Genomic DNA, 19,074 nt, shown 5'->3' with positions numbered 1-19,074 from the left:
TTGTCTTTTTATGTCTGAGGGATCAGAAAAGCATCTTTCACAAAAAGTAGAGGATTCATTGCTGCCAAAATAGAACCAACATAAGATCTGTGATTTTTTAAGGGGCATATTCAATTCAAAGTCATGGATCAAGCTATGAATTGGGGCAATTAATAGAATTGCCATAATCGTTACTTTTCATTGCTGGAGATTAGATATTTGGCATGTGTAATACATTTATAAACCATAATAACGTCATTAACAGACCATAAATCACTGCCATCTCTGCTAATCTCCCACATCTAGTGAGACGAGTGCGTACATCTTAAATTGTGTGGTTCCCATGGATTGGACTAGATTAATGAAGAAGAGGAGGCTAATCTAGATCTTCATTTTTCTCTATATTTCAACCCCACGACTGGACTGCTTTGCATTAGGGAAATTGAATTAAGCCTTTGTCAACCACAAAATTGAGAAGGGAAATGATGATTTCTACCATTGTTTGAACAGGAATGAGACGGCTAGGGCTTGATTGGAGAGAATTTATATATATTATATATATATAATACCTGAGGAGGGCCCAATACCTGAGGAGGCCAAACTGCCAGACCCACTTCCTCTGTTTCCATACCGAGGCTACTGTATGTGATAATCAAGATCGAGAAACCTCTTATTTTGTGTCCATGGCAATGCATTGGCTCCGCTTTGTACATCTAATCGACGTTAGCAATTTGCCTTGTGCACCTTGTATTTTATTTATAGAAACTTCTCAGTGTTTCCAAATGAACAGTTTAGTTGAGCCTACATCATGGGGGAGGGGATGGGAGTTCAGAGAGAAAGACAGATGTGCTTATCACCCTCTCTCTGAGGGATTTAGCCCTAAATCGGCCTCTTAAAGGCAGAATAAAAGGCTTGTGATTACACATTACACATAACACTGAAGATGGCTCTGTATAGGAATACTATCTTCATTTTATGTGCATGTAGATGTGTGTATTGGTTTAGAGTTCCATGGGGCGATGCTGCTGATATTTCCCTTTAACTACTGAAAATTGACCTGAATAATGATAATTTAAATGATTCTTCTGGATACTATAGTCAATCAATATAGTCAAGCTTAGGAATTGGCTACCATACAGTAATAACTGCTACAACATTTATTTAAGCAGTATAGGGAACTCAAGGGACTCAGGATTTCAGATGTACTGGTCGTTAATACTCATTGAGTGGTCTTGCATTATTTCAGGAAAAAACTCTGATAAATAGAGATATATTTAAGGGGCTTTTCATGAATGTTTCATAGAATGCCATAGAACAGCACATACTTCCCTAAACTAGAAGAAGAAGAAGAAGAAGAAGAAGAAGAAGAAGAAGAAGAAGAAGAAGAAGAAGAAGAAAATGCTGAGGAGACCAGTCATTCGGAGGATTTGTATCAGGGCCATATTTCAAGGTCGCGCTTCAGCTTCTGCCCATTAAAGCCTGTTTGATACATTAAAGGGCGAGTTTATGTCCTGCTGAAGTCTCCGAGAGGTCTACACTCTGACATGATGGGTGATAAGAGGTTGTGATTGATAGCAGCAGAAGGGCAGAGAAAGAGGGCGCTGAACGCGGCTCTAATGGGAAAGGCTTTTATTCACCTTCTGCGAGGTGTGGGCAGTGTGAAAAACGGCAGGTACTAACTTTGACTTAAAGCTGTCGGCTCAGGCACTGTCCGGGCATGGGAGATGGATCACATTAAACAAAAGGAAAGAAAGAAAACAGAAGTAGTAATGAGAAAGAAATAAGAGAAAGACAGACTGAAAGAAAGTATAGCCTTATCATTCACAGTAAATATGGATAAAGTGTGCAATTTAAAATATGTTAAGCTTATACTATGTTAATACTTATTATATTTCACTGTGTCCGTGATTTAAACTTTCTGTAAGTGTTCTGTTTGCATTAAAGAGGCTTCTGTATCCGGGTGGAGATTACCCATGGTTTGGCAGAATGAGGTGTTTGCTTACATGAAGCGCATGTCCACAAAGCACACAAACTGTGAAACTTTTCTCTCTGGCTGATTTAAGCGCCCTTAAAATCTTGCAGCAATCAGTTTTTTAATACAAATTATCTTTCTCAAGCAGTCAGTGTCAGTGGCAGACTCTACCTGCTGCAGACAGGAACATGAGGAAACTAGCTGTTTAAGTCCCTGGTTGAAGGTGAAATGTCACCCAGTGTTTACTCAAGTAACCAGAGCAAATTTATCAGCACGGTTCATGCGACTACACCTTTCATAACACGTCACCTTCCCTAATCACCTAAAGCTGCAGTTGAACTGGCATAAAAAGGGCCTGTGAACTCAGTGGAGGGCTGCAGTGGAGTTTTGTTTATATTAGCATGTTTCGTGCGGCTCAAGCCTCTGGGAATATTACACTGCGTACAAGGATTGAGTCTTCTTCGCATCTGGTTTCTCTAGCCTCAGGGTTTATTATCTCAGTGACAAATGCTCTGTCACTCTCTGATAGCAGAATGCACGGCTATGGGGGAGCTCTTGTAATGTGCGCGATCAAGACTAACCTAGTTGGGGAGAAAGAGTCTGTCAGAAGAAGTCATGGAGATTTTCAATTAGGTTTCAGCAGAGGGACTGCTTCCTCTCCAGGAGCCTGACAAAAGTTGTGAGGAATTCATTGGTGCCTGCGCTCAATTTAGGTCTGACAAGAACACATTGGGTGTAAATGAACTGAACCTATTATGCCTCCACTGTACTAATCAGCCTGAAATTACACAACAAATCCAGCACAAATCCATATTTTATTGCTTATATTGAAAATGACTTTCCACTGCAGTCACATAATTTGAGCTGACTGACCATGCAGCTCAGCTAATTAGGCTACCAATTCGATGATGAGCATCATATAAATGAATTATATTTTGCATTTCATCAGGTATCATGTTCACTTTGTTCTGCTGGCCAGATCCCCCATAAGTGAACCCCAGTTGCTTCAATTAGAATGTAATAGGCAGGAGCGCCATCTTCTGGTGTGTCTAGACAATGCTGGGGCCCATCTATTTCCAGGAAAAAGGCAGAAAGCATTTCCATCATCTTGTCTGTAGAATTACAAAATCACTGTAAGTAATAAAAGCCTCTGGCAAGCAATGTAGGGGACACTGTAGCGTGCTGCTGAAATGCCAAATAACATGCATGTCTCTATCATCCTCAGTTAGTACTACTGGGGGGGGGGGGGGGGGGTGGGGGTAGAGCAGGAAAGAGGCGGTGTTGTGTTAGGCCTGTATGAGGAAACAGGTCAGGCCGCAGTCAAACAGCCTACGCCCGTTCTTCTCCGTGCTGCACTTGTCGCGTAGCAGGTCCAGGATTTTGGCTCTCATCTCAGGGTTGTAGGCCTTCTCGAAGCTGTCCTGGTCCGTCATGAAGTCCAGCAGCATCGCACCCAGTTTGCTGCCCTCGACGAAACACTCGGTGATGTCCATGGTGTTGGGAATGCTGTGCTCCTCATACTTCAGACCCAGCGTGTCCAGCTTGCCTTTGACGTCGCCGGCAGAAATGTACTTAGTGACGGACTTTATGCAGAGATCCTTCGCGAAGGTACTCCATAGAGTACCCCAACTACTGCCAGCTAAACATGAGGGGTAAACATAGAAACCAAGGGAGTGTGGGGTGAACAGGCTGAAACACAACGACATCAGGCCCATCCATATATTTGGAGATTTGTTACTAGACTTAAAAAAAGGCCACAGTTGGTTTAGAATGCGTACCTGCTTCATGAATTATCATGAGCCTTCCCTTTTCTCTCAACAGGCTGTGGAAAAACTTGATGACAGCAGCATAATCATCCATGTAGTACAGCATCTGCAGAGGGTGAATAGAGGTGAAAATGAATCGGTTATTTACATGCATACACCTGTCATGGACATAATGCATATTTGTAACATATCTGACATTTTATTCCCCACATTCCTATGGTGTATGCAGCTGAATAAATCAACAGCCAAAATTGTACAGCAGCTGTACCTGAATCATGTTCATGAAGTCAAATCTTTTCGTGTCTTTCGTGTCTTTGACTTGTTTCTCATATTCAGCACATGACACAGCATTCCAGGTGAAAGGAATCTTTTGAAGGTTCGGGGACTCGGCCACTGATGCTGTACAGGACAGTGGAGTCGAATTTGGTCATTCATGCTGACTTTAGTTGGAGTGTCAAATGCATAGAGAATCAAATGATCCTCACCCTGATTTCAATACTACATCTTAGAAAAGATGGTTGTTGGGATAGTGGCAAGGGGTATCACCTTTAAAGTTTCCAATGAGTGCAGTGCTTGGCTCCACAATGTGAGCATTGATTTGAGTGGTGGGAAACTTAGACTGTAGGATATTCAGCATGTGGGAGTCCATTTCACCTGTTGACAACAAACTCCATTTTAGAAATGTTGTATATAATTCGGAAATAAATACTGACAATGATTCTGCACATATCGGTATATAATTCAGATTTAATACTGACAATGATTCTGCACATATCTGTATATAATTCAGATTAAATAGTGACAATGATTCTGCACATATCTGTATATAATGCAGATAAAAATGCTGACAATGATTCTGCACATATCTGTATACAATTCAGATTAAATAGTGACAATGATTCTGCACATATCTGTATATAATGCACATAAAAATGCTGACAATGATTCTGCACATATCTGTATATAATTCAGATTAAATACTGCCATCCAAGCAGGACAAAATGAAATGGAGTGAGCAGAAATGGCCAGTAGATGGAGACAAAGAACAGGAAATGAACACATGGAATTTAGCACCAGGCCAGATCACGGTACCTTGGCCACTTCCAACACCAAGAAAGTTCAGATCTGATTTTCCCTCTCCAATTCTAAAACATACAAAATAGTGTTACATTTTTCATGAAAAACATGTCCTAGAGTTTATGTATGCTATGGTTTTACTTCCTACCACACCACATCAATCTCATTATCTTTCCATAGTTCAATGCAAAGGATACATCATCACCTGGCACAGGGCTAGGTTTAAAAAAAAAAGCCTGATAAAAGTGTACTCGTTTATAATTAATTCAGTAACCTGTTTACATTACAACTACTACTACAACTAATTGTAGCCTTTTATCAGTATCATTATCTAACTGGATCAGAAGCTTACAGTACTGCACTCTCAGAATGGAAGCCTCAAGTACATTTGGGCTATTTGATATGAATTCAAGCACTTTTTTTAAAGCCCCTTTTCTCGTGGAAGAGGAATCAATATGATTAAGAAATCCCAACTATTACAGCCATGGGGTGATTGTTAATGAAGTTAAAGCCACTTTTAAGGTTTTTTTTGTCTGTTCTGTTTGTTCAAGTTTGACACATTTAATGGGGATTTTTATCAGATACAGCCCCCCCCCCCCCCGCCACCTAATAAAACACTTAAAGGTCACAAGTTTTTTGTGTGCTAATTATAAACCATTGCTCAATAAGTACGTATATAAGATGTTCCAGTAATATTTTCTTCCAGCTGTAAAACAAACTTGTATGGGGATCTTTGCAGGCTCAAGGCCATAGGTGGTTTAATCTGGCAGAAACTGGCCTGTAAAGAAATTCCCACAATGAACACAATCAGGTGTATAAATATTGTGAAATTTGAAGATGTATATTTTAGAAGATTTTAAATAAATTAATGAAATTTGTTACATTATTCACATTTTGAGAGTTTGAATACACTACCTCAAGTGCAAGCAAAATATGCATCGTAAGGCATGTAGGATGAGTTTCAAATAACCCATTAATTTCTTACTTTACAGCTGCATGAATACAGTATGTTTACTGTAATTTAGAGAATATGCATTAAGCATAAGAATGCTGAAGAGCTATCTGGATATAGTGAACTGTAGATTTGGATGGCATTCTTATAACAGACGCTGTTTAGTCCACAGAGTTTAGTGTTGAAACACAGCCCTGTTCTGCATTCATGTTTACATTAAAGACTTTTGATGGGAAAGACCAGTTACAACTGTACTGATAGAAAATTATCTTGTTGTGAGGAAAATTCCACTTTTTACACATGATGCTGACTTCCCACAAATACTAATTTTTATCTTAGTTACATTTCAACAGTAAGAGACCTGTTACTTTTATCTAGTTACAATTCAACAGTAGGAGTCCTGTTACTTGTCTGAGATTTTGGTAGTTTACACCTCCCACCCCATCCCCCATTTCCTGAGTGTGTCCATGCCTTTGACTAATGACCAACTCTATCCATGCCTTTGGACGAATCCATGTCCATGACTAATCCTCGGCATGAGGACATTCAGATTTTGGACAACTCTTGTAAGCATGAGAACGTTAAGCATTTCTAGCCACAGTGTTTAGGTTGCATGCTTTTTCCCACCTTGCAAATTCACCAGGGAGAACTTTGTCCATGAACTCTCGCATGACCGTGTGCTCCCCTGAATGCTGGAGGAAGAACTGAAATCTTTGCACATAGTCGCCGTCATAGCCAGCCTGAGCTGTTGTGGTCGCCATGAGTATCTCCTAGAGTGGAAGACACATCCAACACGTGGGGAACAAACTCAAAATCGCAGCTGCTATGTGTAGGGAGTTCAGCCGAATAGCGGCCTCTCGTTGTTTCATGTCTGGCAAAAGTTGTTCAGCACCTAGTACATTCTCAGTGATACTGAAGATGTTAATATTGAGGTCTAAAGCATGCAATACATGTAAAACATAGAAAATATTTCTTCATTTACCTTTGGCTTTGCTGGGGAAATGTGCACGCTGGTAGACAGAGCCTGCAAATAATGGATGAGTGGGAGGGGAGTGTCTTGGTTGCATAACAGGCAGCTCAAAGTGCACACAAGAGGGGCTAGCAGCTGTGCAGTGAAATTCTAATGTCATTCAATCAGCCCCCTGCTCCTTTCACCATCATCCAGCCATTGGAATGCTTTTAGCCAAGAAGCTCTGTGTGTTAGTGTCACATCTCACATTTATACTCAATGTGTTGAATTATCAAGATTTTTTGCATTTGTTCCTTGCTTTTTCCTTTTTTAAAGATTAGAAATTTTACTTTTGTATGTGTAAAGCTATTATGGCTTATGAACTGTAATATATTTTGTATTCAGTATGGCTGAAATGCCATAATTTTAAACAACAACTTGTTGTATCCACAATGTATCGAGGTACCTCTACATAAATTAACAAGTTAAGCATATGCAACAGTGCAGGCCATTGCGGTTCACTGGGCAAAGTTATGCAATGAGTCAGTGGTGTATTACAGACACAGAAGGAAAACAGTCTGAGCAAATGTCACTGAAAACTACTGCTGTATTTAATGGGAAGTAAGTCTTCATACCTGGAGTTCACAGATTGTATAGACGTAGGAGGTCCACTATCTAAAGTCCTGCATCTCACAAATATGATGACCAACATGGCAGAGCACACATATGTAAGGAAAGGGGGAAAAAAAGAACAATTTTAACACAGATGAAGTAAAAGACCATGTCCTGTGGATGCTGGCTGGCTTTTAATAACTTTTCATATGATTTTACACATAGAACAAACAGGATATCCAAACTTTATTCAGTGATCTAGAGGAATGGACTGACAACTAATTTCTTCCTGAAAGAAAGGACAACCGTTCATAGAATGCTCCAACAGGTTACAGCAGGCCACTTCTCTTCATGCCAGTGCACTTCTTTTGTTTGAATAAGGCGTAGGTGTTCTTTATGGAAATATTAACTTTGCAAAAAGTCATTCCATAAGGGTTCAACTAGGGTTCATCATTCCATAAGGGTTCAACTAGTCCACAAGCATGTGACAAACAGCCAAGGTAAAAAGGTGGCAATAAATCATTTGAGATCTCGAGACTGGTTCTTCATTGTGTTGATTAACAATTCACCTTGACCTAAGCAAATTGCTGCTAATAATCATAAACAAATCTGAGTTTATCAAGTGATTTAAGATAAAACATAAGCACTGCTATGGACCTGTTAGCTACAATTCTCTGATATGTAATGATGCATTTGTCTGATTGACTGATGTGTGCAAATTAGCGTTTTCATACATTAATGTGTCTAAACGACTTTAAAAAATGCACCTGATAATTGGAGAATTCCTTCGAAACAGCTGATCTACGTCATGCAAAGGAGTACCGTACACCTTTGATTCAACAACCCCCTATGGGTCCACGGCTAACACTCAACAACCCCCTATGGGTCCAGGACTAACACTCAACAACCCCCTATGGCTATGGGTCCAGGACTAACACTCCGAGGTTGTTGTTGAATATGACTCTCCCATCCTCCTCACTGCTGCAGTCTGGGTGGCGCAGTAGAGCCTTCACACCTGCTTTGAGCTCAGGAGAAGCGTTCTTACTAAAGTCTATGACCTCAGTCAAGAAGTCCAGCAGCAGTTCGCCTTTCTCGTCCCCCTCTGTGAAGCACTCGGTGATGTCCATTTTTGATGGGAGCTCGTAGTTTGTGTATGGGATGCCCTTAGCGTCCAGGAAGGTTTTGATATCTCCGGTGGTGACACACTGACTGATCTCAGTGTTGCAGAGTTCTGCTCTGTATGTCCTCCACAGCTTGCCCCATCCACTCTGGCCTGTTATTACCAATTCATTGTCAGCCACATCAGTCAATCATATCTCCCAAAGACATTATGGAAGTACAGTTGCATAGAAATGTGAACTGAAATACCAACCAGACACTAGAATGATCACCAGCCTCCCGTTCTCACTCAGCAGACTCCTGAAGAATGAGACGGTTGCTTCAGGATCTTTGACATAATACAGCATCTGTAGATGAGGAGAGATCACTTCAGCAAAAACTGATTACGCACATCACTGGGTGCTTGTCACTGCACAGGCCAATGATGCTGCAGCTCACATTATACAACCTGTATCATGTGAATGAAGTCAATCTTCTTATCCAAGTTTCTCTCTTTCCAGTGGTTTTCGAATTCGGATGCAGTCATCTTATTCCATGTGAAGTGTATATACTCAAGGTTAGGGGTTTTTGACACCAACACTGAGAAACACCAAAGGCAAGTTTAAAAAGGATGAAAAGAGGAATCTAGAGATGTAGATTTCCCTGGTTAACAACGTCTTTTGGAACCACCAGAATAATGTCAACAAGCCAACAGACTAGACCATAAATTGAAAACCTTATGCACAAAAGCACCCATATGAATTTATTTAAGTTAATTACCCTTATACTTGAAGAGCATGTCTCCGCTTGGTTCTACCACCTCATTGTTCACTGTGATTCCTGGAAGCTTCAGACGCACCTGGGAGAACATCTGCAGGTCCATCTCACCTACAGTCATATAAAGTGCCATAAAATCAGTAAAATAAAATTCACATAAACTAAAGTGCCTATCCACCAGGGTAATTACTATTGCCACATCCAATGCATCAGCAAAACTGAAGTCATATAAGGGGAATGTTTATGTCAAGATCACTTTTACTTAAGGCCTATAAGCCACCTTTCAACAATAAAACATCAGTCTTAAACTACGGAACCAGTCACACACAAAGCCAAGTTTCATGAAATGTTATGGCACCCATGCTGAAAACACTATCGTTCTTAGACCCTGTTTGTCAGGTGAATTCATCAAAGGAGACTTTGACTAAGAGCCCCATAGTCTGACAGGCTATTGCAAAAGTTGGCACAGGATCAGAACAAAGTGCCAGTGGCCAAACAGCCATTTGCAGCTTACAAAAGCATCATTGACTGTCTCTCAGGGCCCATTTGAGTGTGTTGCTAAGGTGTTCACTTTAATTCTGAGGCAGGTCTGCGGTGCTTTAACATGTTCATTATTACTCTGTGAAGGTTTTAGCCAACATGTAGTTGGCATGTACTGTGAAATGTTGACAGCACCCTACCAAACTCACTGGTTTATCTTAAAGCATGTCTAATGCAACCAACACAGGGAGGTATTTTGTGACAGCTGCTCTTCTTTAAAAAGAGGGGGGGAAGTGGACTTTGTTTTTCTCGCTGATAGAGAAAGTAGGCAAGTTAACATGACTTACCTGCTCCACTGCCCACACCTATGACATTGAGACTGCTTTTTCCATTTCCAATTCTGGAGGGAAGAGAGGGAAATTGTAATTTACTGTAATACTGACTTCTTAAAAGCTGATATCATGGTTGCATAAAAGCAAGGGAAATGGATGATTATCTCTCCCACTGATGATCCTTATAGCCTGGCCTACAGACCAGAGGAAACTCATTTATTTTTTGTAGATACAGTACTGTGCAAAAGTTTTAGGCAGGTGTGAAAAAATGCTATGAACTAAGAATGCTTTGAAAAATGTAAACAATAAATGTTTATTTTTTATCCATTTACATGGTAAGAATGAGCACAGCAACAAGACACAACGTAGTTATACTGCATCAGCAGGGTCTCTCCCAGACAAAGATTTCAAAGCAGACAGGGGTTTCAAAATGTGCAGTTCCAGCTCTTTTGAAGAAGACGTTGAGGATCGTAGACGCAGTGTTCAGCCAAGGAAACTTAATGCAGCTGATGAAAAACACATCAAGCTTATTTACCTTCGAAATCGGAAGATTTCAAGCAGTGGCATCAGCTCAGAACTGGCAGAAACCAGTGGTACCCAGGTACAGACATTTACTGTCCGGGGAAGTCTGGCTAGAAGTGGTCTTCATGGAAGAGTTGCAGCCAAAAAGCTCTACCCCGACAAGGAAACAAGGCCAAGTGACTGAACTAAGCACGTATACATAGAAACTAGGGTGCAGAAACATGGCAGAAGGTGCTCTGGACTGATGAGTCAAAATTAGAAATATTTGGCTGTAGAAGAAGGCAGTTTGTTCGCTGGAGGCTGGAGAGAGGTACAATAATGAGAGTCTGCAGGCAACAGTGAAGCATGGTAGAGGTTCCTTTCCAGTTTGGGGCTGCATTTCTGCAAGTGGAGTTGGAGATTTGGTCAGGATGAATGGTGTCCTCAATGCTGAGAAATACAGGCAGATACTAATCCATCATGCAATACCATCAGGGAGGCGTATGATTGGCACCAAATGTATTCTGCAGCAGGAACATAACCCCAAACATACAGCCAATGTCATTAACAACTATCTTCAGCTTAAAGAAGAACAGAAAGTCCTGCAAGTGATGGTATGACCCCCACAGAGCCCTAATCTCTACATCATCGAGTCTGTCTGGGTTTACATGAAGAGACAGAAGAATTTTAGGAAGCCTACATCCACAGAAGATCTGTGGTTAGTTCTCTAAGATGTTTGGAACAATTTACCAGCCGTGTTCCTTCAAAAACTGCGCAAGTGTATCTGGAAGAATTGATGCTATTTTGAAGGCAAAGGGTGGTCACACCAAATATTGATTTAATTTAGAATTTTCTTCTGTTCCTTCACTGCATTTTGTTAATTTATGAAGAATTGATGAAAATAAACTGTTAACACTTCCATTTTTGAAAGCATTCTTAGTTTACAGCATTTTTTCACACCTGCCTAAAACTTTTGCACAGTACTGTATATGTGCAATATACACAATCCACTGGTGAAAATATGTTGTGGCAATCACAATCCAAATTGTAAAAACGTTCCTGGCAGCAGGCCAATGGGCTTTACTTACTAAGAGGGTTACGCTGTGTTCTTTATAACATCACATGTATATACATAATGTGTCTTTAAAACATTCTTAACCTATTCAATGCAAAGACCTTACGCAATGAGCGGTGTGGACCAGACAAGTGTCAGTGTTGGGCAACCAACAGAATGTTGCAATATTTAGGGAGGACTCTAAATACAGGAAGTGCTGCCCATAGTACTTACTGCAGTTGAGTAGTGTGTGAATAAAGTCGTGAATGCTTAAAGCTTAGGCATCTTTAAAGAAGATCTTCCTAAAGCCAGTGAAATGCCATTCAACTCATATCGCCTATTTCATCGGGCTCTCAATTTGGTATTCAGCTGCAAGAACTTTGCATAGCTATTACTTGGACCTTGCCTTGAACCTTTTCTTACTTGAAAACTCTGATGGGACCTATGGTCTGACCTACTCAATAGTATTGCTTGGTAGCAGGACTGGTCCTGAATCTGACTGTGATGAAACTAAACAGTGAGTGTATGACACAGCACCTTTAGCACTAGCGCTACTCAGGCACACATTTGTGTAGGGCTATGAGGAAGGGGTCAGATGTATGTGGTACATCTGTGGAATCATACAGGTAGATGAGACTCTATAGGCAATGTTAGTACAAGCTGTTTGCTCCTGTTGAGCCTCATGTAACCATGGTTCTATATGGCCTGCTGGAAACCTAGGCTGCCTAATCACTCTGAGTCAGAGCAGAAGCAGATGTGCAGAGTAGTCTATATGTAGCTCCTTCCACATCATAAAGTCAGATGAATAAGACATACTCAATATGTAATCAAGTAGCATCAACTAAATGTTAAATGGGCCAGAGAGCCATGTGTAACCATTGCTTTTAAGATACACAGCACTGTTACTTTGTAAAGATCTCAGGCAAAACTCCTTGGATGAAGTCTTGCATGCACTGATGTTCAGAGGAGCGCTCCAGAAATAGTCGGAATGACTTGAGGTATCTATTCTCATCTTCTACCAGGCTTCGAAAGGATGACGCCATTTGATTTCACCTAGAAGAAGAAAACATATAATTACGTCCTTGGTATGAAAGCATTTGGAAAAGCACTGGCACTAACCTCAAACGTTACCACAGACCTTCACTGTTGGTGTAGCGTGTTTATAATAAAGTAGCCATTGGAGATATGTAGGCACTTTTCAAACTGTAATGCGGTACCATTAAAATCGCTTAACGTACGCTTTGCAGCCTGTACTCCGGCGAAACAATGTTATCAGCCCATTCACTAACCTTTGCCCCCAAGCCTTCATTAAAAAAAATACATTAAGTGTTAAAATGCACAGCTTCTATTTAAACACACGTTTGCGTATGCGACATTACAAGCGTTAAGAAATTAAATGAAAGTAAAAGACTAAATTAAATAAAAGACGGCCTGGCAAAGTAGTTAGTCTTGACATTTGTTCTTATCTGATCGATAATAAAGGTGACGAAATTAAGTGGGATTGAAAGTCAATGTATTCTTTGTTTACATCTTGGTATTATGCTCTAAATATATCCGTTGTAATTAGTAGGCTATTACCTGTAATTCAGTTGAGCTTGATGAGTATCTCAATGTATTTTCCTTACGAGGTGTCAAACAGAAACCGTAGACTACTTTGCTAGGGTGTCAACACTAGAGAATCTTCGGAACCACGTTCTTTCAAGCTAGACCGACTCCTCCTCTGTCTTACAAACAGCAGCAGCCCTTAAAGAGGCAGTAGCTTATCAATTGGTAACTCAAATGGGAAACCAGTAGTAGCCTAGTCATTTTCAGTAATGATTTGAGACTTTGTCGTCAGTATATTTGACCAAAGACTGGAATGATAACAAACGCGTCACTTAGCTGACTTACAGATAGTATGAAACTGAGGTAAAAGATTAGGGAAGAATGTCTTTTCCGTTCATTGACTGATTTAAGTGCGTTACTCAATAGCTCATTGACTGAAAAGACTAAAGCACCACGGCCTAAAACTCAGCAAAAGCTGTTTCAAAATTTGTTGTAGTTCTGATCAATTAAATCAATGTTTATTGTACTGCATTTTTTTTGTGTAAAGGTTATTTTTACATAGCCTTTGTAACATGATAACTACCATTGAGTGCATTCAACCCAGTCTCCTAGTGAAGTCATAACATCCTTACAAAATAGCGCTGTGAGAAAATATAAGGATATTGCCTCAGACATTGGATCTTCTTGTTCATCGTGAGATGTCTTATATAACTGTTTTACATCATTTTAAGTTTAAAGATTGTATCATGAAAGAGGGTAGCAGCGCTTCCTGGACTTGTGTGTGTGTGATTTGTGTGATTAAGTAATTCTCCCATAATTCTCTGCGTGTATGTTAATGTAATATTAATGCACTACACAGGGTTCAACCAGCAGGCGAAATTACGAAGTGGTTAGCTGTCCCAAGCAACCACACAGGACGGTGGAGAGACGATCGGGCACAGTTGCCCCCAGCACTCCCACAAGCCACAGCAACAGCAGAGGCCTGTGGAACAGTCAAAGGCAGGAAAACAGTCCCTGAGGGGTTGGACCATCATGCCCAGCAGCACCACAAACCTGGTCATCAGCACGAGCCCATGGCAGGGTGAAGGGCAAGGAGCAACTGTCTCTGAAACGTAAGGGCTGGGAAAGTGATGGCTGGATGGAGGCCCTTCTGCCGACAGTAACTATATGGAGGACTCTCAGGCAGGTGGCAGTGACATGGGGATCCTGAGCTGGCGGCAGTGGCACTGAAAGCCCACAATTCAGCAGCAGTGATGCAGAAGACCCCCGGAGTATTCCGTGCAATGGCAATGCCGTGGGTCCTCTGGCCGGCAGCAGCGATGCTGTTGTGCAGTCCTCCTCCAGCAAGGATGACGCCCCTGGTGGCGGTGATGGGAAGTGGCCTCCCTACCTGTTGGCGACTCGGAATCAGCAGCAAATGTTCTCCAGCCACAGCATCCCTGGTCCCCCGGTGGTAACTAAAATGCTTTGGGGCCCTAAGGAAGCCTCCATCCCCTGCAGGCTCCCCGCGACTGCGGATATGCTCAAGGGCTCGATGTATGTGCAGGATCTCTCCCTCCACTCCAAGAATCCTGTAAAAATGTAATGTTGTGGGTGGAGTCATGGCATTAGTAGTAGCCTACTGTTACGGTCCAATAGCACATGAGAGTATAGTCCATAACATTAATGTCCTCCTTCATTAGCTGGTATATCAGACTAGAATACCACTAGGTTTGATCCTAGTATACACACGCTCATGTAGCCTATAAATATGTAGTGCATCCAAGTGGTAGCAGCTTTGACTCAGTCCATTACTCCTTTAGTTGACAAGATGGCTTTAACTGCTGCTTTTGAGATTGTGTTGCATAGTTTTGGATCCATTGTTACTTGATATATTATGTTTGGATCTTGAGAGTCACTTTGTAGTAAAAGTCGACGCAATGGTCCTGCAAAGTAGTTCATTAACATTACAGCCCAGATACTTGGAACATTTTCAGTTATCTTCTCAAAATGATTATGCAGTCAGTCTATTTTTTCCCTTTGGATGGTTAGGCTGTTCATTATACATGATATACTTTGTATGTTTGATTCAAACAGAGACAACAAATTGTATAATTTTGTATAAGTCGAAGAACATGTTTCACACACACTCCATTCTTAAGGCCCCTATTCTCCATTCTAAAGACCCCTAAGATAAAGGGTCCCAGGAGAAATGCACTGTTCACTGACTTCTCAATAGAGTTTATGGATGAGGAAGTTTGATTTGACTGGTCTTGATTGTAGTATAGAATAATTAGTTGTACACATGATTTTTTTCATACTGCAAATAATCCCAGTCAAGTCAAACAGCTGTGTATCCTATTAGGCTTCCCATGAACACGAGGGCTACCTGCGAACTCTCACGCATTGATAACTTGATTACTGAGTCACTGCACTGTACACATGCATGAAAAAAGACCATTTACTTACAGGCATCTCAGGCCAAGGAACTCTATTGTTTTGGTTAATCTTCATCATTCAGGCCAAGGCTGAGTATTGGAAGTCATCAGCATTGATAAGCTACAGTTCTGTTCTTAGTTGAGTTGACAACAGATTGTGGTGACATTTGTTCATCCATCGCCCTGACGTTGTCAGTATGTCAGACTCTACACATCTCTTGTTGCGTGACATTGTATGCAACCTTTAACTACAATCTGAGTGTAGTCTTGTCTACCAAAGAATCATCTATACTCTGTTTGTATCCATAACGGTAACACAAAATCACATATTTAGAGAACTAGTCAACAAATCTCACTGCCACTGATGTAAACTTTCTCAGAATAAACCCTACATTATAGTAAACATTTTTAAAACTGCATCACAGTGTGTTTTGTGTAGAACTTTACAAATAAGTCTAAAATAGCAACAGCTCTCACCTAGGCCTAATTGAGTATGAAGAAACCCTGCAGTGCAATTTTCCACATGAGCTGCAACAAGATATAATAACTCACATCACACGTTACCATGCCCTACCAAATTCTAAGCACATATGCCCAGTGGTTCTTAAATTAAAATGTGAAATGTCTTCCCTTTTAGAGGGAGCTACTGAGACGACCGTTGGTAATAGGGCAGTCAAATAATTGTACAAATGTCTTATTTTCATCAAGCCCAAACAAGATTCACTAGGCTAGAATATTTAGAATTACAGTAGAATATTTTCCTTTCTGTCACCGTGTCATGGTCATGTTCACGACAATTTTAGATGGTCATGACATATTAGGATTCATAACAACAAGAAAATCCAAAGACATATCTACAAATTGTGCAAATACAGTTCACACGGATTTCCATGGGGAAATTCACCATGTTCATAAAACAACTGAAAATATGATAGATCACTGCAAACCCATTTAATCAGTTACTCATGTTGCATAAACTTTCTCATAACAGACCTAATGAGAGATGTAGTCTAATGGATTGAATAAGAGAGGTAGTCTAGTGGATTCTCTGAGCAGAAAAGATACATAGAAGTACTAAGTACCATCTCTCAAAACTTACTGTCACAGACATTAGTTGACACACTGACTGAAGGTAGTTTGACAGTTTATTGAACCACAGCCAAGGGACATGGGAAAAAACGGGAACAAAAAGCAAAAACTGGATGAAAGATCAGAAGATATACGTAACTGGAAAGCACAAAAGATCAAGATCAAAAACTACAAACCACAAAAGGCTAAAACACAAAACGACCTGGGAGTCCAGTCGCCAGAGCACGGAACTAACGAAGACAGAACGGCCTGGATGTCAGGCCGTTATTTTGTGTGAAGTGTGGAGACTGTAAATCTGGAGTTTGTGTCGCCTTGAATCTTTTTATTTCATTGCAATACATTTATTTTACTTTGTTGATGTATTATAAGCAACATCTTTGTGAACTGAAGCATGTGAAATATAATTGAAATATGATTTCTGCTCCCTGCCGGCACTCAAAATGCAGCCCATAGCCTATGCCTAACTGAGCATATTGGCAAATTGCTTATATAATAATATAATAATCAGCTAGCTCTATTTTTGTGACGATGACATGACGTCATACAAAATTGCCCCACCAGAATTTTGGGCTAAAATTGCCACTGGCCAGGTGTGTGTGATCAAAACTCAGGTGAAAGAAACGAGGTGCAGCTGGGGGTGTCGTAGCCAGAGGGGGAGTGGCAGGAGTGTAGACCTGACACTTACAGCATGCCTCTTATCCCAGCTGATTGGCTTTGAAGTCTTTTGTAGCACGGAGATGTCCTCCAGGATGGTAGTAAGCCTGTACAATGCTGTCTTATCACAAAGAACATATAAAGACATCCACATTCAAATATAAAGAATCCATAATAGAACATAAACAAAACTCAAACTATTTGTCCATGGACTGAGTTGCTGCAATCCAGCCAACAAAAATGTGTCTGCAAACAATGACAGAAACAAAGTTAACACTCAGGGCTCTCAGAGAGCTCATACTTCTGCCAAGGCCATTCACATTCGAACACTTAAATGGGAGAACAACATTTCTTGTAGGAAATGATGACCTTCTTACCTGACGGTGGACAGAGGGGAAACACAGTATGAGGGGAAAAAGGAGACAAAGAAAGAGAATTACACAAACAGATAGATCCTGTGTTTGTATGTGAGTGTGTGTGTGTGTGTGTGTGTGAAAAGACGGAGAGAAAGATTGCTCATAAAATAACTGGTGGTTGAATAGATTTTTGTTCTTGTTGTCTGTATTGCTGAAAAGCGGGTCACCAAAACTATAGAATATAATATATTACAATAGATACTGTGAATGTGAATACTCGATTGAGTAACAACAATAGCGATTATTAGTCAAAATAGGCATACCAAATCCATAGGTTCAGGTTATCCAGGGTCATTTGTCTTTCCCATAACAAAGACACATACGTTTGCACAGTAGAAGCATTTATCTCTCTCCTCTCTCAAGTTGTCCTCAAAATTCAGCATGTTCTAATAATTCACAATAGGTGAATATAAATATGCACATTTGCAAGGAACATATCTTGATATCTGTTACTCGACCTAGTTGCTAACTTTGGTAGGTTAGGCTATCAGCTAATGAGATCCCTCCTTTGGCTTGGAAGCTATCGTTTCCTCACTGTTAAAACACTACATGAATGTCCTTTCAGTAAAAAAAAATCTGATTTTAAGATGCACATAGTGTCTATTGCTATCTATAAAGCAAAATCATTCTTTCAATCATTCAAATGTTTTGTCTGCAGATATCGAGCATTATCTCCTTTACCTGAATGATCACAAAATCTCATGAATAGGCCTGTGCATTTCTTCATCGCTATATGAGATCTAACTGCAGCAGAAAACACCCTCACTTTTTCTCACAGTGCTATTTCGTAAGGATTTCAGTAGGACACAAAATAGCTTCATTTCAGAAGGAAAAATTAGTTTCAATTCAGTAGGAGACCAGTTGGTGCAGTGTAAGACTGATTGTCAGTCTGTGGCAGCCCTCTAAAACTGTAGCTTACATAACCCTGACAATAACCTCAGTCTCCTGACTCAACCCCTTAACTTAGGTTTATGTAAACACAAAGTATAAGCCTAGTATTTTGGACCTCTTTGGAAGTCAATACTGTAATGGCCTTATTAAGTGTCTTATATTGAGTGATCAGCTTTTTAGCCCCTCACAGAATCCATTTAACTTCTTACTGCAGTGGCACAAGGCTGTTTTTTTCTTTCCCCAATTACACAAACATGCAAAATAAGGTCTTTAATAACTGCCTTGCACCATTGCTTTAATTTTGCATCGGCGGGAAAGAGTTAATTAACAATATATTTTATTTTCAGTGGAACTCTCCAATGCTTATTATAAACTACTGCCTGGGATGTTAATACATCATCCCTCAATATTCATGTCATGATCAACAGCAGTGGCAGTTATTGTCCTTAACTTGTCCTTAACAGATGTTCAGTTGTTGGTTAACAGATATCTATAATTTTTATTGGGAAAGTG

At 40.4% G+C, this 19,074-nt stretch overlaps 2 protein-coding genes across 2 annotated transcripts; both read right to left on the bottom strand.

The window, feature by feature from the left end:
- Window positions 1-3,222: 3,222 nt before the first annotated feature.
- On the bottom strand, window positions 3,223-6,768 carry LOC308365940 (histamine N-methyltransferase-like). The gene is made up of 7 exons (XM_080839576.1): window positions 6,729-6,768; window positions 6,374-6,516; window positions 4,810-4,862; window positions 4,264-4,371; window positions 3,986-4,116; window positions 3,730-3,823; window positions 3,223-3,590 (listed from the first exon to the last, which is right to left on the bottom strand). The coding sequence occupies exons 2-7, from the start codon at window positions 6,505-6,507 to the stop codon at window positions 3,238-3,240; spliced, it is 873 nt and encodes a 290-aa protein (XP_080695702.1). The 5' UTR covers window positions 6,508-6,516; window positions 6,729-6,768; the 3' UTR covers window positions 3,223-3,237.
- Window positions 6,769-8,224: 1,456 nt separating this feature from the next.
- Window positions 8,225-13,186, bottom strand: LOC308365093 (histamine N-methyltransferase-like; the record flags this gene model as incomplete). Its single annotated transcript, XM_080838424.1, has 7 exons — window positions 13,128-13,186; window positions 12,456-12,602; window positions 10,010-10,062; window positions 9,186-9,293; window positions 8,875-9,005; window positions 8,680-8,773; window positions 8,225-8,580 (listed from the first exon to the last, which is right to left on the bottom strand). The coding sequence occupies exons 2-7, from the start codon at window positions 12,590-12,592 to the stop codon at window positions 8,225-8,227; spliced, it is 879 nt and encodes a 292-aa protein (XP_080694550.1). The 5' UTR covers window positions 12,593-12,602; window positions 13,128-13,186.
- Window positions 13,187-19,074: the final 5,888 nt, after the last annotated feature.

This window comes from Sprattus sprattus (assembly GCF_963457725.1).
Source record: "Sprattus sprattus genome assembly, chromosome: 5".
NCBI lineage: Eukaryota > Metazoa > Chordata > Actinopteri > Clupeiformes > Clupeidae > Sprattus > Sprattus sprattus.
This window is presented reverse-complemented; position numbering and strand designations above follow the sequence as displayed.